Source organism: Syngnathus acus, chromosome 10 (assembly GCF_901709675.1).
Source record: "Syngnathus acus chromosome 10, fSynAcu1.2, whole genome shotgun sequence".
Classification (NCBI taxonomy): Eukaryota; Metazoa; Chordata; class Actinopteri; order Syngnathiformes; family Syngnathidae; genus Syngnathus; species Syngnathus acus.
Window position 1 is genome coordinate 1,993,006 of NC_051095.1, and position 20,662 is coordinate 2,013,667.

Consider the following 20,662-nt stretch of genomic DNA (forward strand, 5'->3'; position numbering starts at 1 on the left):
AGATATTCTAGAATATTAAATATAATTCTGGGGGAGTTAACTGGGGCGACTGTACACAAGTTTCTGAAGGGGCTATACCCCCCCAAGCCCCGGTGTACCTGCCTGCACCTGTAGAAGTAGTAGGGGGGGGGGGGAAATGCAGGTGCAGTTCATATTCTGTCCATAGGTGGCGGTGTCGCATAATGTCTCATTGTTGAGCAGCAGCTCCCCTGGAGAAGAAGAGAACTGAGGCAGAAGAAGAAGCGCGCAGTCGCATTGTCGTCTGTATCAAATCTCGATTTGGTCGTCTTTTTCCTGAGTTGAGACTTCCAATGTACGACCAGGACGAAGGTGAGCTCCTCAACTTGAACATTTGATCGGGTCGCACGCGTTTTAACTAGATAGCTAACGTTAGCCTCTTGACAATCAACACAATAGCGTCGCCGCCGCTAACCGCCTTAGCTTAGTTAGGATTAGCATCTTCCCAAGCAGGCAGGTGAACCAACGCCGGACCAACTTTACAACATGAGTTTTCAAATCAATCAAAGACAATCAAGTGCAGTCAAAGAAGAAGTGAAACGTTCCGTGTCGTTTTCAAGTAGATCACAATACGACTATGAGTTGGAGACTGAAGGTGGTGTTTGGTTAAACCTGGCCATCTGTCAAGCAAGTCCAGCTCCTCACTCTCCTATTCCACTTGGTGTGTGTGCACAGATAACCAGTATGAGGAGGACGACGACGAAATCACGCCGGATCTGTGGCAGGAAGCCTGCTGGATCGTCATCAGGTGTGTTCTGGTCAAGGTTTTGTTGGCTGTCGTGGGAACTCCCATAGCTTGCGTTGTCCTCTAAACTGTGTGGATGTGTGTATGCACGCGTATCATCTGATTTCAGCTCGTATTTTGACGAGAAGGGTTTGGTTCGGCAGCAGCTGGATTCTTTTGACGAGTTCATCCAGATGTCGGTCCAGAGGATCGTGGAAGACGCGCCACCCATCGACCTTCAGGCCGAAGCCCAGCACACCTCCGGAGAGGTGGAGGAGCCTGTAAGTTGTTCTGTCAGCAGCCAAGTGACCAAGTGGAGCTTGATATTTTCTAAAAAAAAGAAAAGATTGCCAGTTGAGGCATCTGGTTTCATGACACGACAAGCAGGCTTAACTGTGACTTGTGGTGCGTTGCAGCCGCGTTACCTGCTGAAGTTTGAGCAGATCTACTTGTCCAAGCCCACCCACTGGGAGCGAGACGGCGCCCCCTCCCCCATGATGCCAAACGAGGCCCGACTGCGAAACCTCACGTAGGTTCTCCGCCGCCGCCGCTGTACTTTCTCCTCCACCGGCCGGCCGCTCACAAACCCACCCCCTCCCTTCCCCAGATACTCGGCCCCTCTGTACGTGGACATCACCAAGACCATCATCAAGGAGGGCGAGGATCAGCTTCAGACGCAGCACCAGAAGACCTTCATCGGGAAGATTCCCATCATGCTGCGTTCCACCTACTGCTTGCTCAGCGGCCTGACTGATCGTGACCTGTGCGAGCTCAACGAATGCCCGCTGGACCCCGGCGGCTACTTCATCATCAACGGCTCCGAAAAGGTGCCTGGGCGAGTTGCGGCCCTTGTAAAATATTCCCATGCGCTACTTGTTAAAACTTTTTTTTTCTTCTTTAAGAGGAATATTTTTTTTGTGTGTTTCTCATTGAAGACGTTTTTCTGTCATTTTGTGTCCTTCCAATGACAACTCCAAATGTTGAAGGCGCTCAACGAGTTGACGTGACGTGTGCTCAGGTGCTGATCGCCCAGGAGAAGATGGCCACCAACACGGTGTACGTGTTCGCCAAGAAGGACTCCAAGTACGCCTTCACGGGCGAGTGCCGCTCCTGCTTGGAGAACTCCTCGCGTCCCACCAGCACCATCTGGGTCAGCATGATGGCGCGAGGAGGACAGGTCGGTCAAAAGCAAGCCCCTTGTTTCCCACGCTCTTCGAGTGTGGAAAAGAGACTCGCTGACATTTGATTTTCATGATTGGTTGCCATGAAACTTTTCAGGCAGCGTAAGCGATCGCCGACAAGCCACAGACGATGTGTTTTTGTGTCTCAGGGCGTAAAGAAGAGCGCCATCGGCCAGAGGATCGTGTCCACGCTCCCGTACATTCGCCAGGAAGTCCCCATCATCATCGTGTTCCGAGCGCTGGGCTTCGTGTCGGACCGTGACATCCTGGAGCACATCATCTACGACTTTGACGACCCCGAGATGATGGAGATGGTGCGTACCGCCTTCCGGGCGTTCCGCACGGCGCCGTCTCGTGACTCACGTGGTTGCGCTCGCTCAGGTCAAGCCATCGCTGGACGAAGCCTTTGTCATCCAAGAGCAAAACGTGGCCTTGAACTTTATCGGGTCCAGGGGAGCCAAACCGGGGGTCACCAAAGAGCGCAGGATCAAGTATGCGAAGGAAGTCCTGCAGAAGGAAATGCTGCCGCACGTCGGCGTCAGCGACTTCTGCGAAACCAAGAAGGCTTACTTCCTCGGGTGAGCAAAGCAAAAGCGCGAATAATCGCCTCCCTCAAGATGATGATGACCTTTTCCACGACCGGGTTTCGCTTTGTGCCTCGTGTTCAGGTACATGGTCCACCGGCTACTGCTCGCTGCTCTGGGCAGACGAGAGCTGGACGACAGAGATCACTACGGCAACAAGAGGCTGGACCTGGCCGGGCCCCTCCTGGCCTTCCTCTTCCGAGGGTCGGTCTCGCCGCCCGGTCCGCGTTGCCCGTTGTCGGCCCGCGCTTGAGCTTCCCGTCTCGCGTCAGGATGTTTAAGAACCTGCTGAAGGAGATCCGCATCTACGCGCAGAAGTTCATCGACAGAGGCAAAGACTTCAACCTGGAACTGGCCATCAAGACCAGGATCATCTCGGACGGACTCAAGTACTCGCTGGCTACCGGCAACTGGGGCGACGTCAAGAAGGCCCACCAAGCCCGGGCCGGCGTGTCCCAGGTGGGTCCGTCACGCGCCTGCAATAGCGTTCTTTTCCTTCAGGCCTGATCAAGCGGCCGCTTTTGTCACTCGACAGGTGCTGAACCGTCTCACCTTCGCCTCCACCCTGTCTCACCTGCGCCGCGTCAACTCCCCCATCGGGCGTGACGGCAAACTGGCCAAGCCCAGACAGCTGCACAACACGCTGTGGGGGATGGTGTGCCCCGCCGAGACCCCCGAGGTCGGCGCTCCTCGCCGCCACGTCCAACCTTTGCCGCCAGACTGACTCAATTGACGGATTCCGTGTGCTCCTCAGGGTCACGCTGTGGGCCTGGTCAAGAACCTGGCCCTGATGGCTTACATCTCGGTGGGATCGCAACCTTCTCCCATCCTGGAGTTCTTAGAGGAGTGGAGCATGGAGAACCTGGAAGAGATCTCACCTGCCGCCATTGCTGAGTCAGTCTCACACACACGCTATATCTGCTTTATTTTTGGGATATATCCCTGTCGGAGTCGTTTTTGCCAACTTATCTTGACGCCACACTTTGGGACATGTTAATGAGACTATTGACACGGCAGTGCCACCAAGATCTTCGTGAACGGCTGCTGGGTGGGAATCCATAAGGATCCGGAGCAGCTGATGAACACGCTGCGGAAGCTTCGGCGCCAGATGGACATCATTGTGTCCGAGGTGGGTCGCTGGTACGGCGGGAGGCCGCTTATCCTTTGCCCATTCGCTCCTCGCCATTCACGCTTTGGTCCGCCCTTTCCTCTCGCAGGTGTCTATGATCCGAGACATCCGAGAGCGCGAGATCCGGATCTACACGGACGCCGGGCGCATCTGCAGACCGCTTCTGATTGTCGAGAAGCAGAAACTCTTGCTCAAGAGACGCCACATTGACCAGCTCAAGGAGAGAGAGTACAACAACTACAGGTGACGGGAAAGGGGGCGGGGCAATTTGACATCCCGCACACGGGCTCATTTTCATATCATTTAAATGATGTGAAACGACTTGAGGCTTCATCTTGCTCTGGCTGGCGTTCAGCTGGCAGGATTTGGTGGCAAGCGGCGTGGTGGAGTACATTGACACGCTGGAGGAGGAGACGGTGATGCTGGCCATGACCCCCGATGACCTTCAGGAGAAAGGCGTGGCCTACTGCTCCACCTACACCCACTGTGAGATCCACCCTTCCATGATCCTGGGGGTGTGCGCCTCCATCATCCCCTTCCCCGATCACAACCAGGTGGGTCTGGGTCGGCTCACAGAGAGAATAGAACATTTCCCAGCGTGTGGGATTTACTTTTTTTTTTTTGTGTGTGTGTTCAGTCCCCCAGGAACACGTACCAGTCGGCTATGGGCAAGCAGGCCATGGGCGTCTACATCACCAACTTCCACGTTCGCATGGACACGCTGGCGCACGTCCTGTACTACCCTCAGAAGCCGCTGGTCACCACACGCTCCATGGAGTACCTGCGCTTCAGAGAGCTGCCGGCAGGTACGCACGCACGCCCGCCCGCCTTCGCCGTGGCCGTACACGCTAACAGCCGCTCACCATCTCTAGGCATCAACTCCATCGTGGCCATCGCCTCATACACGGGTTACAACCAGGAGGACTCGGTCATCATGAATCGCTCCGCTGTGGACCGAGGCTTCTTCAGGTCCGTCTTTTATCGCTCCTACAAGGAGCAGGAGTCCAAGAAGGGCTTCGACCAGGAGGAGGTCTTCGAGAAGCCCACCAAGGAGACCTGCCAGGGTGAGCGCTGACTGGCCACCGCCACTTTTCTCCAACACAGTTTTGTCATGTGGCCCGTGAATGTAATGCGTCACGGTCCACAGGGATGCGCCACGCCATCTACGACAAACTGGACGACGACGGGCTGATCGCCCCGGGCGTGCGCGTGTCGGGCGAGGACGTGATCATCGGCAAGACGGTGACGCTGCCCGACAACGACGACGAGCTGGATAGCAGCAACCGACGCTACACCAAGCGCGACTGCAGCACCTTCCTCCGCACCAGCGAGACCGGCATCGTGGACCAGGTCATGGTCACGCTCAACCAGGAGGGCTACAAGTTCTGCAAAATACGGGTAACTCCTGACGCCGCGCCATGGCCCAAAAGCGCCACCTGACGTCCGGCGCGTCTTTTGTGACGGCAGGTCCGTTCGGTGAGGATCCCTCAAATTGGAGACAAGTTTGCCAGCAGGCACGGACAGAAAGGAACCTGCGGAATCCAGTACAGGCAGGAGGTAAAGGGGCGGCCGGCGGGTGGGAGACGCCGGGCGGTGAGCCGGCGTCCTCGTCACGCTGCTTTTCTTTGGCAGGACATGCCGTTCACATGTGAGGGCATCACGCCTGACATCATCATCAACCCACACGCCATCCCGTCCAGAATGACTGTCGGCCATCTTATCGAGTGCCTGCAGGGCAAGGTGAGTGTGGTACTTTGGCCGCGGGTTCCTCCGACATGTCCCGCTGCCTCACGCTCTAGACATGGTGGCACCGCTTGCCGCTTCCTCCCCCTGCAGGTTTCGGCCAACAAAGGCGAGATCGGCGACGCCACGCCCTTCAACGACGCCGTCAACGTGCAGAAGGTCTCCAACCTGCTCTCGGAGTACGGCTACCACCTGAGGGGAAATGAGGTGAGCGCCGCTTCCTGTTGCCCGGCGCCGCCGCCTCTCCTTTGACTTCATTGACGGGCGGCCGTGTTCAGGTTCTGTACAACGGCTTCACGGGCCGCAAGCTGACGTCGCAGATCTTCATCGGGCCAACGTACTACCAGCGGCTCAAGCACATGGTGGACGACAAGATCCACTCCAGGGCTCGCGGACCCGTGCAGATCCTCAACAGGCAGCCCATGGAGGGACGATCGCGGTGAGTCTTGTGGATAGTGCGGCAAAACGGGCTGCCGCTGTTTGTTCGCTTTCTTCTCATGCCAGTCAAATTGTGGAATTGAAAACAATTTTTGCATCATTCCACCTGAAATCCCGTGCGGGTGATTTTCAGTGACGGCGGCCTTCGTTTCGGCGAGATGGAGCGTGACTGCCAGATCGCTCACGGCGCCGCTCAGTTCCTTCGCGAGCGTCTCTTCGAGGCGTCCGATCCCTACCAGGTGCACGTGTGCAACCTGTGCGGACTCATGGCCATCGCCAACACACGCACTCACACGTACGAGTGTCGTGGCTGCCGCAACAAGACGCAGGTACCGTGAAAGCCACACTTTCACGCTTTTGCTGTTGAAACACTATCACCATATTGTTCGTAGTTTCCGAAGAAGCGGTAAGCGCTGCTCCGTGTTGCAATCGTTCAGAATGTACTTGCGCCTTTCGTCCGCTAGAGGGAGGCACAGAGTTTAATAAATGCAGTCATCCTTACGCCAAACATGTCAAATGTTCTGCCTGCAATTCACATTTTGGTCGCTGTTGTTGTATTAAGATTTTTTTTTTTTCTGTCCAACATAGCAGAATAGACCTCAAACCCTTTTTGATGATGCGCGATGGGCCTCGTGTGTTCTTTTCAGATCTCGTTGGTGCGTATGCCGTACGCGTGCAAGCTTCTCTTCCAGGAGTTGATGTCAATGAGCATCGCTCCCCGGATGATGACGGCGTAGCCCGAGCGTATCAGCCCCACCCCCTCGAGATGTTTTGATTTATCTTTGTTTTGTACACAATAAAAGTGACGTGATCACACAATGACACGCTGCAGGTGAGCTTTATTCCCATCTCGCACTTAAGATACTTTTTGCGAGCACCAACTATTTTCTACCATTAAAGCCGAAGCGACAGAGAAAAGCATGCTTGGGATATGTCAAGGTGAAAGGTCAGCATGAGCAAAGGTCCAATACGGGTCTCCCGCGGCGGCCAATCGGCGCCTCACAGTTCTTCCTCCATCGTCGCTGACGGCAAATGACATCGTTAGCAACATCTAAGGTGGGACGCTGTCTCCACGGCGACGGGAGGTTTTTATTTTCAAGCGCAGGAAGCCAGTGGGCGCTTACCTTCTTTGATCATGACATCCCCAATGGCCTCCACCTTGACGTCGCGGGTATCATCCACCAGGCGAATTTCACCAACGGCCGAGGCGTCGCCTTTGGAGTTGGCGGCATGACACTCGTAGGTGCCCGCTTCGTCTTTTGTCAGCGGAGAGATCTGAAAAGGGAGGAAGGTGCTAACAAATATGAGTTGTTGCTTTTTTTCTAAGGGCTGCAGATGGTCCGTGTTCACTCGCTGCTACTGACCAGAACCCAGCCTGTCACTTGATGTTTCTCTGGGCCTCCTCTGGTCTGGACGGCCAGGTTGTCCCTGTCCCCAGGAAGGAGGGAAAACCTCTTCCTGCCCCCAATCACCTGCGGGAGAACGGCATCGTCATCGTCTTCATGGTTAGTGCTGCTAGATTTTTTTTTTTTTTTTTTTGTCCTACCTTCCTCCAAGTAAGCACGGGTGTGGGCACGCCAGTGGCCTCGCAGCTGAGGAAAACCTGGGCGCCGCTCACGTTAAAGACGCGAGCGGGAGGGGTAACAATGACGGGAGCTGCCGAGACAAGAAGAGGAATTCTGTTTGGGTTGGCTGGCTGGCTGGCTGGCTGGCTGGCTGGCTCAGGAATTCCGTGTTTGGGCCAGAGGCGAGTGGATCAGGATGATAAAGCCGCTATGTCAACTGTGAGCATGTGCACGCTCAAACTAGTTGCTAGCTTTGCATGAGCAAACGTGTCGGATAAAAAAAACAATTCTGTGTTTGGTCTTCTTCAACTGTGGGAGAGCGTAGTGTAGCGTGACCATCACAAACATGTTTGGTGAAGCTGTCACCTTAACTAGATTTTGAACAGCTGAAATGTTTGCATACATACCAGAAGACAACTGAACATTTTTAATGTATTTGCTAATGTGGCCTGTTGGGCTGTCACAAATGGATCTTTTTGGAGTTGATTGCCCTGTTGAATAATTTGATTAATTACCGTTTTGAGGTAGACATCTTTGTTCCGACAGATTTTTATTTTTTTTTTCCCTGGTCGACTTGGGTTAGCCATCCCAACCCCGCCCTTGTAGCATAACCATGATTTTTTATTTTGTTTCCCAAACTATTCGCTTAGCATTAACAACAGCAAGAAAATGAAATGTTTCTTTGTTTTTGATGCTATTGAAGCAAACGTTTTCCATGTTAGTTGCTATTTGCTGAGCAGGAGTTGAAGTATCCTCACCTGCGGCGCATCGCCCTTTGTTGAGCACGGCGACTTGCGGCCGTCCTTCTCGCTGCGCTTGCGCGTCGGCGCTCTTGAGCGCACAAACGTGCGCGTACGTGACCCCGTTGCTGCCGCACACTTCATCTTGGCTTTTGCACGCGCACACACCCACTTTGTTCTTCTTGTCGCCGCGCACGCACTCCATGCCGGCGCCGCAACGTGGCGTGCCACCTCTGCCGCCTGCGCAGCGCTCACCCTCCGCAGCCAGACACAACGTGCAACAGCCGCACGCGTCCATGACCGAACCGACGGCGCATCCCGTGGCCGGCAGAGGCGCACATTGGGCTGGCTCGCACGGTCCGCACTCCCGAGCCGCCCGGACGCACAGCACAAAGGCGAGCGGAGCCCAGCGCAACAGAAACAACGCGGACTTCATGGCGACCTCAAAGTTCTGATGAGAACCGAATACAGCCCACAGACAGCAACCCAGGCAAGCACCGCCTACGACAGCATGTATGTGCGTGTGTGGGAGAGATCCATGTGATTCAAGGCCAACTCACTAAAATCACTTTTTTTTTCTCTCTCAAAGAATGTTTCACACAGAAGCAAGCGCAGACACACACAACCAGACACACACACACACAGCCGTTTGCGCATTTGACCGGGACGCTCTTCTTTTGAGTCCTCACACCAGGAGGACAAATTAGCGCAGGACAAGAACGATCACATAACCATTAATCTATGCACGCAGTGCTCAAGTCATTATTACAATAAATTTTACATCCTTTTTACATTTTAACTTGTGTGCTCTAAATGCTTTTTTATTGAATTCGCTTTTTTTTTTCACCAAAGGGAGCAGCGCTTAAATTTCGATGTACCGTGTACAACGACAATAAAAGCGATTCTGATGTTGATGAAAAATGTAGAGGTTTCTTCCGGCCACTAGAGGACATCTCTGACAGAGTTTCTTTCCGCCAGTGAGGAGTCTATTTCTTCAAATAACACTTCTCGCCCACGAATATAAAACATTCAAATGCAAAACAGTAGGTACGCACATTTTATTTTTCCGACCCCCCCCCCCCCCCCCCCGTATACACCACCAAGAACTTATTCACTTGTCACATTTGTGGATAAACGCTTGTTACGTGTCAATATTTACGTCACCTAAAATTCTATCCATACACTTTACGCTTACAAAAAGGTGCTGTGATTTCATGCTACAGTACTGTGCTAAAAAAAGCCCAACAAATATGAGTGGATTCTCTCAAGTCTTCTCACTGAAAACAAACAAAAACTGGTCATTCATATCCACGTTTTGTGTTTCAGATTTCCAAGCAAACTGGTCTATGGATATGGGAAGAGCTTAAAATAAAGTGTCCGCGGCTTAGGAGTCAAAAGTTGCTGTACATGAGTATTTTGAAAGAGTCGTGGACCTTCTGAGGATTCAGCGCAGCGAGCTGGGCATGCAGTCACAAAGAGCCCTCCTCTCCGCCCTCAGCACCAGCGACTCGGTCTGCGCCGCAAAAACAGCATACGCACAGTAAGGAGAGTTACGTTCTTCTGATAGCATAAGCAAGCTAACGCTAGCTTACCTATAACCTGACACGCAATGTGATCACTCATTGCATATCAAGTGTTGTGCGACAACTATTAAATATATTACAAATTTGTTTTACCTGTCGGGTGGTTGGATAAATATGACAATCTTATGAAAAGGATAATATCAATAAAAAATGCGCAGGTGTATTTTTGTCCAGTCGGAGTTGCCGTCTTCACATTCTACATCTGTGGCTTTGAATGTGTGTGGCTTGAAATGAGCCAGAAGTTGAATCAGTGCTTCAACTTTTACCGGTTGTTCTCCTGTCAATACTGAGGAATGCAATTTCAGAGAACTTTTGCCACTCGTAGCTCATTTTACTAAAAAGCGTTGGTCTTTTCAACTGTACTACCGATTCATTCAGAAGCAATCTCACGGCAGGAATGAAAATAGGCCCCATACCCTGGCGTCCAAGTTGAAAGCAGTCTTTTTGAGATCCTGCAGGGCTCTCTGCATGAACTCAAACGCATGGCAGTCGACGCAAGGGCGACCTGCAAAAAGAGACGCCATCCCTTCATTATTCCCACATTTAGCTCATCCTCAATAGTCATCAGCCAAATCACTGACATGTCGCTTGGGGGGAGGGGGGCGTACATATGAGACATTGCGAGCTGAGAAGTGTTTCTCATACAAACATATGATCATGACTTTACCACTGCATTGGCCTAGGTAAGTGGCAGCTAAAAATGACGTCGTTGCAAGGCAAAAGCAGGCGCGCTCAGTCAATCACCGTACCGCGTCTTTTGATTTATTTGTTGGTTTTCCAAGATCTAGATAGATATTTAACTGTAACTTAGTGACATGGACGACGATGCCTTCCGACTTACGTTACGTAAAATAAAATAAAAATACGGTTTATGACGTATGAACGGAAATCCGTCGTAAAGGGTTATTAGTCGGAACTGGCTCGCCATCGGGACCCAAACAGATCGGGCACCTACTTTCCGCGGGGATGACTGTCCCCGTCTCCCGGTCCGCATCCGCAGCACCACCGCGGCAGAGGACGAGCTGGGCCACCAACAGGAGCATCGCTGCCTGCATCATACCTCCAGATGCCATCATCCAATACCTACGCGTGTGGATTTTGCTTATTCTTTGCACGCAGCCAACGATAACGCGAGCTCCGTTTACCTACCCCGAATCTGTCGACGTTTTGTTTTTGGGAACACCAGGTCAGTGCCAAATGCTCGTGGAGATGTTATTGATGAGGCGAGCCGTGCGCATGCGCATGGCTCGGCTAGAGGGCAAAACCGCAGGACCTCAAACTAAAAATTGAGATGATCGGACCTGTGAATCAACACCGTCCATACAGAAACGGTGAGGAAAAAACAACACAATGATCCATTCTGTTCTAATGTAAAGAAAGGCAAATAGCAAATAACTAAAAGATGCTTGTAAAAATAACATTGCTAAAAGTCGAAGTACTGATTCAAGTAAATTCGAAAATTACAAGTGCAAAATTAAAATTTCTTAAATATCTGTCTTTCTTAAATAGCTGTCTGTCTATCAATAGACGCACACACACACGCACACTTTAAATGTGTTCGCGCGCGCGCACGCACACACAACGTTATTAAATAAAGTGAAGTTTCCCGACACGTTGTAACATAACAATAATGAGAAATAGTGCAAACATATATATTTTGATCTTTATACTTTTTTTTTTCCTTCCAATTTTATCTTTCTTTCAATGCTGTTCAACGGCCTCCACGCAGACGTGGGCGGGGTCCTGACTGTCGTTCTCTTAGTAGTCCATTAAAATGCCCGAACTCAAAACACTTCTTTTTCCAAGATGGCGTCGATGAAGGACAGCGACACTGGCCTGTGGCTTCACAACAAACTGGGCTCTACGGACGAGCTGTGGACGCCGCCGAGCATCGCGTCGCTCCTCACCGTGTCCGTCATCGACAACATTCGCCTTTGCTTCTCGACTTTGTCGCCGCCCGTCAAGCTCAAGTTGCTCCTCGGGATGCTGCATCTCCCCCGGCGGACCGTGGACGAGGTGGGCGACCTCCAGCAACATCTCGTACACCGTTCCCTCGCACTTATCCTCGGCCAAGTTGTCTTCAAAGGGGAAGAAGCTGCTCTACCTTGACTCCCGTCTCCCGAACGCGTCGTCGCTATTGTCCTTCGGCGCGCTGCAAAAACACTAGTCGGCTGCTTTAGCATTAGCACGCTAGCTTCCGACACAGAGGACGATGACGAGACGAGAACCAGCGAATTTAAACCGAAAACGCGACGCGTCCTCCTCTTACTGAGGCAGCCAGTACTTTCCGCGCACCTGAGGTCGACCCCATCCACCAGTTGTGGGCGTTTTATCACCGAACGTCTGCGGTTCTCGTTCAGACAAATTGACGGACTGGGGGGAAAAACAGAACCGAGGGGGCGGTACCGTCCCTGGAATCTTGTTTCCCAGCCTTTATTGCGCCGAGGCACGCGTTTTAAATGAGTGGAATCTCACGCCTGCTTCTTTTCTTTTTCAGTTTCTTTTCAAACTTTGATTTCAGTATTTCAAAAAGTCAAAATCTGCTTTATTGTCAATTTCTTCACATGCCAAGACACACAAAGAGTTTGAAAGTTGATCTGAACTTTCTCCCCAATGCCCAGACTGTTTGGAATGGTCGCTTCAACCGGAGTACCACGCACACAAGCGATATTGAAAATTGGATGATGTTTTGTTTCAGGAAGAACAACAACTCCATAGAAAATAATTCCACGTCATAATGTATCATTCACAGTAGATTTCATGTCACTACAACACTAAATGTTATTCATGTTACGCGTACGCCACTAGAATTTTTTCCAATATTGAGTTAGTTGATGAAAGAAGTCTAAATGGTTTTTTTTTTTTTGTGCTTGCCAGATGAAGGAGGCTCTCTCCGAGATAATCCAGCTGGCCACGGTGGACTCTGAGCCGTGGGTGCTGATGGTCGCAGACATTCTCAAGTCCTTCCCGGAGACAGGCTCCCTCAATCTGGATTTGGAGGAACAGAATCCAAACGTGCAAGACATCCTTGGCGAGCTCAGGGAGAAAGGTAAGAGAAAGGCTTGCTTGCAAATGGATTTTTTTGGTGCAAGATTTCTTTTGTTCAATATTGAATGTCTCTCTCTTGGCATGCCGGCGTAGTTGCGGAGTGCGAGGCGTCCGCCATGCTTCCCTTGGAATGCCAGTACCTGAACAAGAGCGCGCTGACCACGCTGGTAGGACCCCTCACGCCCCCCGTGAAACATTTCCAGCTGAAGAGGAAGCCCAAGAGCGCCACCCTCCGAGCCGAGCTGTTGCAGAAATGTAAGTCGTCTTTTCTTGCTTGCCAAAGCGCGGTGGCGCCAAACTGCTTTTGTCTTTTCCAGCCACAGAGACGGCACAGCAGCTGAAGAAGACTGCCGGGGTGCCTTTCCATGCCAAAGGGAGAGGCTTGGTCAAAAAGATTGACACTACCAGTAAGTGTTGCCTCGCTCTGGGCCATTTGGGTCGTTGGGTAATCCAAAAGCCAAATATCCCTCGGCCACCTACTGGGACTCATTGATTTGTTTGAATTCATTGTAGCCCCTCTCAAGGGGATTCCCAAGGCCCCATTTCGCAGCCCCACGGCTCCGAGCATGTTCAGCCCCCCCAGCAACCGAGCGGCCATCGCACCAGTGCGCACGCCCCTGCGCAAGGAGCGCGGGGTCAAGGTATCGCGCTACCGTCGTTGCCAACGCGCGGGCCGGCGAGCACCTATTGTTCGCATCGAGGTCGGGCTCCGTGGTCCAAGGCCTCATCCCGAGGATTGCATTCTGCTTTGCAGCTGCTGGACATCAAAGAGCTCAACATGGTGGGAGCCGGAAGGGAAGCCAAAAGGCGTCGGAAAACTTTGGGTAAGCGCCGCAGTCCGAGTCAAGTTTCACGAGACTGGAACGGCTGGTGCCTCACGCCTTCCTTTTTTTGTAGACGCGGAAGCAGAAGAGAAAGCGGCCAAAGAAGAAGCGGTGGTGGAGAACACGACACCCGATTATGCCGCGGGCCTCGTCTCCGCACAGGTACTTGGATCTGAACCTTTGCGGTTTTTACGCAGACAGACGCAGATGCTTGGTCGATAGTCGAGACTGCTGCAGAGGAACGGCCATTTTGGTGCACAGCTAAAAAATTAAATGAATGATTGAAGTTGGTTTGCCCGCACACCCGACCGACACGAGCCGCAAATGTCGCCGGCTTTACTGAGGCATTGATAGCGATACATGTTTTCTATGTTTTTGTCATTTGGTTGATCAAAAGGCCAACATGCACACGGCGTAACATATGTTTGATATTTTCCACGCACTCTTTTGTGTTAAAATATGGTCATTTGTGTAAAAAGTGCTGAAGTAAATATTTAACATGGGCAAGTGGGGGGCAGCCTTTATTTCTCATTTTGTGGCACCTGCATATTCTTGATTGTGTGAATCAAAAGAGGTAGCCGTCAAGCTCATTTTCTTTCGCAGAAACTCGGGGCGCTGAACGAGAACCCGCTGCCGTCGACCAGCTACCTTCCGGCCACGCCCAGCATGGTTCCTTCCTCCTCCTACATTCCCAGCTCCGAGGCTCAGCCAGGTGAGCCATCCTTCTTTCGCCGAAGCAGTACCCTCGCTCACCGCGCTGTCCGATCTCGCCCAAAGCGAACGCGGCCGGGTCCGGCTGGGACGCGCTGCAGTCGGCTCGACAGGCCGAGGAGCCGGTGGCGGCGGGCGCAGGCGCCCCCGCCGCCGCGCTCCCGGCCCAGTACAAGCAGAGGACACCCATGTACAATGCCGGCACGGCGGCCAACCCGGCCACCCCCGCCTCTCCCAGCACACCGGCCTCCACGCCGGCCAGCAACGGGCCGGCGGCGGCCGCCACCGCCGGCCAACCCGAGACGCCCGCTCAGCACCCAGCCGCGCCTCAGACGCCCACGCCTCCGCAACCTCAGCCCAAGAAGAATCTCTCGCTGACGGTACGGCGTCACTTGTGTGTTGACTGCGACTCGCATATTGAAGCAAAGTTTGTATTTTACAGAGGGACCAGATGTATGCAGCTCAGGAGATGTTCAAGACGGCCAACAAGGTGACCAGACCAGAGAAGGCCCTTATCTTGGGATTCATGGCGGGATCCAGAGGTACGTTGGTTGGTTGTTGGTTGGCGCCAAAAAAAAATAAAAAGCAGCCCTGGTTGTACCTTTCACCTCAATCTATAAAAATGTCTTGGTTATATATAACATCCCGCGACCTACAAAAAGGTTTCCATCGCCATATGTTAAAACTAACAGAAAGGTGGCCAATTAAAGTTCTGTGTGGTGGTAGCGCCACCTACTGGCTACAGGAAATGATTCTTTGGTGTTTTTTCTGTTTGTGGTTAATTAACCAGATTTACTTAATAATTCCTCTGACTCATTTAGGCCTTTGTGATGCTAAAACAGAGAGTTTGTGAGTTTTCTCGAAACGTTGTTGCTGTCGGACGCAACCGAGAGGTCTCATAAGTCAGTTTTTCATTTTTTCATATTTGTCTTGAAACCCTACGTGCTTTATTTATGACTGTCATGATAAAGAAATCTAATCAAAGTGTTTAATTTTGTCCAACTTTGTTGATCTAGCAAAATACTGTATGCTAAAAAATTATGGGGATTCTGATGGTCTTATTAACATTTGTGAAAACATGAAACTTCACACACGATTAGTACATGAGTATGGAACTCTGCACTCTACTGCCATCTATTGGTAGTCCCAGCGCACGGCGCTTACCAAGACTGTCATTGCTTTCCTACTAGCAATGTTTGAGTGTTCAAATATGTTTGAATGTTGAAAGTGTGTGTGTGTGTGGGGGGGGGGGCAATAAATACTCACTGTTATGAAATCATGAAATCTTTTGTCTTGTAGAGAACCCATGCCCGGAGCAGGGGGACGTCATCCAGATCAAGCTGAGCGAGCACACCGAGGTGTTGCCCAAAGCGGACGGCACGGGCAGCACCACCATGCTGGTGGACACCGTTTTCGAAATGAACTATTCCACGGGTCAATGGACCCGACTGAAAAAGTACAAGCCCATCACCAACACCTCCTGAGAGGTACCACAGGTGGACTCCACTCGATCACATTCACAAGTTGCCGTTTGGGCCGAAACGAGCACCCGGGGAGAGAAGGTCGTTCCTCCTGCGCACGTGCAGAATATAGTTTCATTCGTTTGGCCTTCTCATTTAGTTTTGGTCACAGCGGGACTTTTTCGCAACGCGCCTAGCGGATAACGATGGTGCCGTTTTTCGTCGCCCACCCCCATTTCTTTTTTCCCCCCCGGACTAAAGGAAATAAAATAGAATGACACCGACTGTTAAGACCTTGGTTTTGAAATCTTTTCATTTGTGTGATTTGTGGCACACAAGTCCCGATGGTTGATTAACATTCACGCAAACATCATAAAATGGATTACGAAGGCAACAGATCCAGTTTGACAGCTTAACGGAAAGAAAAAAAGAACAGCTATAGCGCTCAATCTGTGTTCCGAGAACTGAAGAACTCACTGCGCACACGCTCTGAGGAAATTGACACAAAGATGAGCTCATGTGTAAAGAGCTAAGCAGATTAAAGTTTGTCACCACCTCTGTAAATTTGTAACTTGAGATCTGTTTGAACATTTGGCAGAAATGTACACAAAATCAAGGTCTTGTGTTAACATGACAATGTAACTTGGAACTATCAGCGCCACAATCGCTTAAAAGGTCTCAAATGTTAGAAAGGATAGAAAACAGCCCAAGCCACTCGATTGAAGCATTGCCGCAAAAAGCCAGAACATTTTGACTCATCGCTCCCCCTAAAAACTGTAAATATAAAGCAACCACCGACTCCCAAGCATCATCTCGTTCCACTTCAAATGAAACAGGTTGATTTTTCATAGCTAACAACCAGGCTAAGCGCTAATAACCCCGGCTAAAGCTGCTCCCTCCTCTAGCTTCCTACTAGTTGCAGTCCCTGTCTACCGTTTCAGTCCACCCTGATCTGTGAACATTTCTAAAACTAGTGGAGGGGAAATGTCAAATCTGACGGGGAAGTGGCTGTTTTCCCCGAGCGTCCCTGGCAACCAGGGCCTAGATCATCTTCATCCGGCGGCTGTTGGAGGGAGGCTCTCTCCAGCCTCCGAAGGCCTTCTCCAGGTAGAGCGCCAAGGCCAGCGGCAGCCGATCCTGCAGCTTCCCGCTCACTACCTGCACGCCCATGGGCAGACCCTCCTCGTTCAGACCCAAGGGGCACTGGGTGACCGGCAGGCCCAGAATATTGAAGATGCCTGAGGAAGGAGGCAAAGGCGTAGTTAGGCGAGGCGACGGATCGTCGGCGTCACTGCGTACCGGTGTAGGCGAAGTCAAGCGGTTGAAAGAGCGCGTGGTGATGTTTTGGGGCCACCCTGGGATGCGTCGGGTAAAGAAGCACACCGTCGCTTCCCAACAGCTGGTCCACATCCTTCTGTAGCTTCTCCTTCAAGCCCACAAGGAAGGAGGACGGTGTGGGCGAAGACATCTTCTCCAAAATGGCCAGACCTGCACAGGTCAACATTTTGAGTTGCAGTTTGGAAGCACCTCACGCAGTTGTTGACGCTCACCAATGGCGGCCACGGTGTGGTGGGATTTTCCTACGAGGCTTTTCACCGCCTCCCATATGGGCCAGATCGGCCGGCCCGGCTCTCCCAACTCGTCGGCGAACGGAACCGGAGGCTGCGGGAGAGAATGGCGGTAATTCGGCGGGCGGGCGAGCGATGCGACATGCGCGGCGGCCGGCCGGCCGGCATCGCCTCGCACCTTGCCCTCTTTGTCGGGAAGAGCCATGAAAGCGTCCCAGATGCGAAAGCTGTAGCGCAGCTCGGGGAAGCGTACTTCTTGGACCGACACCCCGAGTTCCGCTTTGAGACGCTCCACCACCTGACAGAGAGGTGAGACGTGTCCCGAACACGCATTGAAGTCGAGGCGAGATTTTGATCTTTACGACGCGGACGTTTTGACTCGCCTGCTTCTGGATTTGTCTGAGTTCTTGGCTGACGGGGAACGTCAGAGGAGAACCGCCGTCGTCAGGGGTGGTAAAAAAACGCAGTTTTTTCAGCTCCACCTTCTCGTCCAGGGACAACCTGCCGCAAAAGATGTCAGCGAGCCGGCGGGCCGACACCGGTTGCCAGCGCTCCGGTTCGGCAGCTCACATAGCTGCGTTTGGCCCCGCCATGATTTTCAGCATAGGCAGCAGGTCCTCGGCGTAGCGGCACATAGGCCCCGAGCTGGCGTACTCTTCATGTCTGCCCGAGTACGGCGGGTACTGGTTATCGTTGGACACCACACCTGTGAGTGAGGTGAGACAATCGTGAGCCGCACACGCACAATTAAATCCTACAAACGGACGGGAGCCTCAGAGAGCCTTGTCTTACCTGGTGTGGGTTTGTGGCCGAATATCCCGTTGAAGAAGCACGGCAAGCGGATGCTGCCGCCGATGTCGGAGCCCAGGCCGATAACGGCGCCGGCGGCGCCCAGCAAGCTGCCCTCGCCACCTTTTGGACAGGGTAGCCGGCGAACATCGAATAGACATTTTTGTGAGACGGTTGGTGAATTGAATACAGCGTAACTACGGCACTGGAATTGTAATTGATTGCGACCGGATGGAAAAACCCTTTCAGCGTTAACTCGATGTAATGTGTGCAAATAGAAAACCTGAGCCTCGCGAAGGTGCGCTCGAAATTTGAGGAGAATAAAAAGGCCACCGACCGGAGCTCCCCCCCGGCATCCTCTCCAGGTCGTAGGGGTTGCGAGTGATGCCGTAGAGGTGGTTATGCGACTCTAACCACATGCAGCCCTCGCTGGTGTTGGTGACGCCCAGCGGGATGGCGCCCGCCCGCTTGAGCAACGCCACGGGCGGCGCGTCGCCCGCCGCCACCCTTCCTCGCATGCACACGATGCCGGTGTTGTGGGGCATACCTTTGAGCGAAGAGCAAAGGTTACGTAATAAGTCAAACATTCATGACAGCACACTGAATTATATTACGCATGAAGGATTAAAGCAGAAATAAACAGTGAAGAAAGAACAGTATTTGTTTTACAATCTAAGCGTTTTCCCTTCTTTCTTGTTTGTTCTTGCCGCTAATTTTTAAGCTAATTGTAGAAAAAACACATTGATGTAAAAATAAATTTTAAAAAATCTAGGTAGAGCATGTTTTTTTTTTTTTTTTTTTTTTTAAGAGTTAACCTGAACGTTTCTGTCAGGCATTAAAAACAACACGTTACCTTGGAGACCGAAGGACCCTTTGACCGAGAGCGGCACGCCGAGGAAAGGCAGCCGATCGGCCAGCACCTCCTCACCTCCCGGTTCCTCATCAATCAGTTTGTCAACTTGCGCCGCTTCCTGGAGCGCGGCAGAGAACCTGGATGGTGAAATTGAAAAAAAAATACTTTATCGTGGAACCAAACGTTATGAATTGATCCCAATTGAGTCATCGGATGATAAGCGTTCACAACATAGATTTCGTAATGGCATTCGAACATTTCCTTCCCTGCAGAAAATATTTTAAAACAGTCAAATGTTCTGCATCCAATTCATATTTTTATTGTTGTAAGTGTTAAGCATACCAAAGAAAAGCTCATGTTATTCATAAGATTTAGAATTAACTTTTGAGGATATGTGGTATGCAAGATGAAGTTAATCAGTTATCGAAAATTCAGTCCGACCCGACCCGTGCATGTTGACGGAATCTATTCTATGCCTAAATCGGGATTTAGCAAAGACGTGTGTAGCTCCTTGGGAGAGGTGTTTGAAGAACCGTGCCTGTCTTTGACCACAGCGTTCACCAATGGGTTGACTTGCTGGATGCGGTCGACGTAAGCCTGCACCACCTCCACACTGGACACCTGTACGCACAAAGATGCGTTCGGGTTGGTGGAAAATTAATCTAACAGTTTTAAGACTAGGCCAGATTTCATATGACATTTGGACTGATGGCTCGATTGTTATCCACCACCAGAACCGAGACTCGAACCCACTCAGTGTTTACCTCTCGTCGTCGAATTCTCCCAGCGAGTTGCGTCGCAGACACGCAAAGGAGCGGGTTATCGAGCGGTGGGACCCTCCTCCTAGTCTCGGTGGTTCGGGAATACACGAAGCGATATAAGGCGAAGCAGAGGATCAAGAAGGCGTCGAAGAGCCATTTCTGGAGCCGTTCGGTTGTACTCAGAGTCATGCTGTCAGCTGAGTCAAGTAAGACCGGCTGGACGGACGCATACTCACCAGCACGTTCAGAATCAAGTAACGAGCCAATCAGCGTTGAGCGTTGCTATGGCTTGTGACGTCACCTTAGCGTCGCTCGGTGACACCGGAAACAGCGCAACTCAAATACAGTTGTCGCGTTTACAAATTAAAATATCTGCTGCTGATTTCGAAGTGCTGGAGCCTATCAGCTGACTTTGGGCAAGTGGCAATAAAATTCAAGGTTAAGCTGGACTTGTCTCGTCGCCAACCGAAGTTGTACAAATATTTAACCACCTGACCTAAGAAGGGGAACCTTTCAAGAAGGAAAACGTCAACTGGGGATTCATTTGGGATTTTTAGAAGACGTTTTCCCCTTTTCCTCTTCTTATGCCAGTAATAGGCAGAACAATTTAAGGCTTTTCCACGAGACGGCAGGAAGTTCATGAGAAAATATGCGCCTTTGCCCAATCAAAATTCCGAAACACTGAATTGAACTGAAGTATAGATGGCGGCAGAGCACAACTTTTGCCAAACCGAAGCTTCTCGCTTCAACGTATTTGCTTGGCCCCGAGATGACACAAGATGTGGCAAAGCACTATTTATGTCTGAATGAAACGTTTTAACCCTCAACATCGTACCAGTCCTCCCAAATGCCACAAGATAGCAGCATGTATTTTTTTTCCGTCCAAATTTTTGTTTGAAAAATCTAAACCTAAAAAAAGTTTTATCGTTAAAAAAATATTCCA

The 20,662-nt window shown here is 51.4% G+C and overlaps 6 protein-coding genes across 6 annotated transcripts in view; 2 read left to right on the forward strand and 4 right to left on the reverse strand.

The window, feature by feature from the left end:
- Nucleotides 1-20,662, reverse strand: part of LOC119129646 (C-type mannose receptor 2-like) — a 902,042-nt gene that overhangs the window by 104,133 nt on the left and 777,247 nt on the right. The gene's annotated exons all lie outside the window — the stretch shown is intronic.
- Nucleotides 218-6,639, forward strand: polr2b (RNA polymerase II subunit B). Its single transcript, XM_037260202.1, has 24 exons — nucleotides 218-330; nucleotides 694-766; nucleotides 873-1,023; nucleotides 1,159-1,271; nucleotides 1,350-1,569; nucleotides 1,761-1,919; nucleotides 2,073-2,237; nucleotides 2,305-2,501; nucleotides 2,592-2,711; nucleotides 2,780-2,966; nucleotides 3,043-3,186; nucleotides 3,262-3,401; nucleotides 3,525-3,636; nucleotides 3,725-3,879; nucleotides 3,992-4,190; nucleotides 4,274-4,442; nucleotides 4,509-4,700; nucleotides 4,784-5,034; nucleotides 5,104-5,193; nucleotides 5,269-5,376; nucleotides 5,473-5,586; nucleotides 5,658-5,818; nucleotides 5,951-6,146; nucleotides 6,465-6,639. Exons 1-24 carry the CDS (start codon nucleotides 312-314, stop codon nucleotides 6,552-6,554), a joined length of 3,525 nt encoding a protein of 1,174 aa, XP_037116097.1. The 5' UTR covers nucleotides 218-311; the 3' UTR covers nucleotides 6,555-6,639.
- igfbp7 (insulin-like growth factor binding protein 7) lies at nucleotides 6,640-8,573 on the reverse strand. Its single transcript, XM_037260452.1, has 5 exons — nucleotides 8,141-8,573; nucleotides 7,364-7,473; nucleotides 7,182-7,289; nucleotides 6,942-7,092; nucleotides 6,640-6,839 (listed from the first exon to the last, which is right to left on the reverse strand). The coding sequence occupies exons 1-5, from the start codon at nucleotides 8,556-8,558 to the stop codon at nucleotides 6,817-6,819; spliced, it is 810 nt and encodes a 269-aa protein (XP_037116347.1). The 5' UTR covers nucleotides 8,559-8,573; the 3' UTR covers nucleotides 6,640-6,816.
- On the reverse strand, nucleotides 9,190-11,004 carry c10h4orf48 (chromosome 10 C4orf48 homolog). The gene is made up of 4 exons (XM_037260517.1): nucleotides 10,855-11,004; nucleotides 10,661-10,788; nucleotides 10,122-10,210; nucleotides 9,190-9,635 (listed from the first exon to the last, which is right to left on the reverse strand). The coding sequence occupies exons 2-4, from the start codon at nucleotides 10,779-10,781 to the stop codon at nucleotides 9,567-9,569; spliced, it is 279 nt and encodes a 92-aa protein (XP_037116412.1). The 5' UTR covers nucleotides 10,782-10,788; nucleotides 10,855-11,004; the 3' UTR covers nucleotides 9,190-9,566.
- Nucleotides 11,477-15,925, forward strand: nelfa (negative elongation factor complex member A). The gene is made up of 11 exons (XM_037260328.1): nucleotides 11,477-11,721; nucleotides 12,583-12,754; nucleotides 12,847-13,008; nucleotides 13,071-13,160; nucleotides 13,267-13,394; nucleotides 13,508-13,577; nucleotides 13,651-13,739; nucleotides 14,181-14,289; nucleotides 14,355-14,668; nucleotides 14,731-14,830; nucleotides 15,588-15,925. The coding sequence occupies exons 1-11, from the start codon at nucleotides 11,512-11,514 to the stop codon at nucleotides 15,770-15,772; spliced, it is 1,629 nt and encodes a 542-aa protein (XP_037116223.1). The 5' UTR covers nucleotides 11,477-11,511; the 3' UTR covers nucleotides 15,773-15,925.
- On the reverse strand, nucleotides 16,036-19,978 carry faah2b (fatty acid amide hydrolase 2b). Its single transcript, XM_037260330.1, has 11 exons — nucleotides 19,723-19,978; nucleotides 19,497-19,579; nucleotides 18,959-19,095; nucleotides 18,443-18,652; nucleotides 18,109-18,228; nucleotides 17,887-18,022; nucleotides 17,700-17,817; nucleotides 17,495-17,614; nucleotides 17,299-17,410; nucleotides 17,048-17,236; nucleotides 16,036-16,986 (listed from the first exon to the last, which is right to left on the reverse strand). The coding sequence occupies exons 1-11, from the start codon at nucleotides 19,906-19,908 to the stop codon at nucleotides 16,790-16,792; spliced, it is 1,608 nt and encodes a 535-aa protein (XP_037116225.1). The 5' UTR covers nucleotides 19,909-19,978; the 3' UTR covers nucleotides 16,036-16,789.

What these genes read in the sequence shown, in the direction of transcription:
- polr2b (XM_037260202.1), top strand. An exon ending in TCACCTGCCGCCATTGCTGA is followed by an intron (nt 3,402 to 3,524) that starts GTCAGTCTCACA and finishes TTGACACGGCAG; the next exon opens with TGCCACCAAGATCTTCGTGA. An exon ending in CCTTCCCCGATCACAACCAG is followed by an intron (nt 4,191 to 4,273) that starts GTGGGTCTGGGT and finishes GTGTGTGTTCAG; the next exon opens with TCCCCCAGGAACACGTACCA.
- igfbp7 (XM_037260452.1), bottom strand. Translation starts at nt 8,558, where the DNA reads ATGAAGTCCGCGTTGTTTCTGTTGCGCTGGGCTCCGCTCGCCTTTGTG. An exon ending in CCGTGCTTACTTGGAGGAAG is followed by an intron (nt 7,290 to 7,363) that starts GTAGGACAAAAA and finishes GTTCTCCCGCAG; the next exon opens with GTGATTGGGGGCAGGAAGAG. An exon ending in AAGTGACAGGCTGGGTTCTG is followed by an intron (nt 7,093 to 7,181) that starts GTCAGTAGCAGC and finishes CTCCCTTTTCAG; the next exon opens with ATCTCTCCGCTGACAAAAGA.
- c10h4orf48 (XM_037260517.1), bottom strand. Translation starts at nt 10,781, where the DNA reads ATGATGGCATCTGGAGGTATGATGCAGGCAGCGATGCTCCTGTTGGTG. An exon ending in GACAGTCATCCCCGCGGAAA is followed by an intron (nt 10,211 to 10,660) that starts GTAGGTGCCCGA and finishes CTCTTTTTGCAG; the next exon opens with GTCGCCCTTGCGTCGACTGC. An exon ending in CTTTCAACTTGGACGCCAGG is followed by an intron (nt 9,636 to 10,121) that starts GTATGGGGCCTA and finishes TTTGCGGCGCAG; the next exon opens with ACCGAGTCGCTGGTGCTGAG.
- nelfa (XM_037260328.1), top strand. Translation starts at nt 11,512, where the DNA reads ATGGCGTCGATGAAGGACAGCGACACTGGCCTGTGGCTTCACAACAAA. An exon ending in AAGGCGTCGGAAAACTTTGG is followed by an intron (nt 13,578 to 13,650) that starts GTAAGCGCCGCA and finishes CTTTTTTTGTAG; the next exon opens with ACGCGGAAGCAGAAGAGAAA. An exon ending in ATTCATGGCGGGATCCAGAG is followed by an intron (nt 14,831 to 15,587) that starts GTACGTTGGTTG and finishes TTTGTCTTGTAG; the next exon opens with AGAACCCATGCCCGGAGCAG.
- faah2b (XM_037260330.1), bottom strand. Translation starts at nt 19,908, where the DNA reads ATGACTCTGAGTACAACCGAACGGCTCCAGAAATGGCTCTTCGACGCC. An exon ending in TCAGACAAATCCAGAAGCAG is followed by an intron (nt 17,615 to 17,699) that starts GCGAGTCAAAAC and finishes CCTCTCTGTCAG; the next exon opens with GTGGTGGAGCGTCTCAAAGC. An exon ending in CCACACCGTGGCCGCCATTG is followed by an intron (nt 17,237 to 17,298) that starts GTGAGCGTCAAC and finishes TGACCTGTGCAG; the next exon opens with GTCTGGCCATTTTGGAGAAG.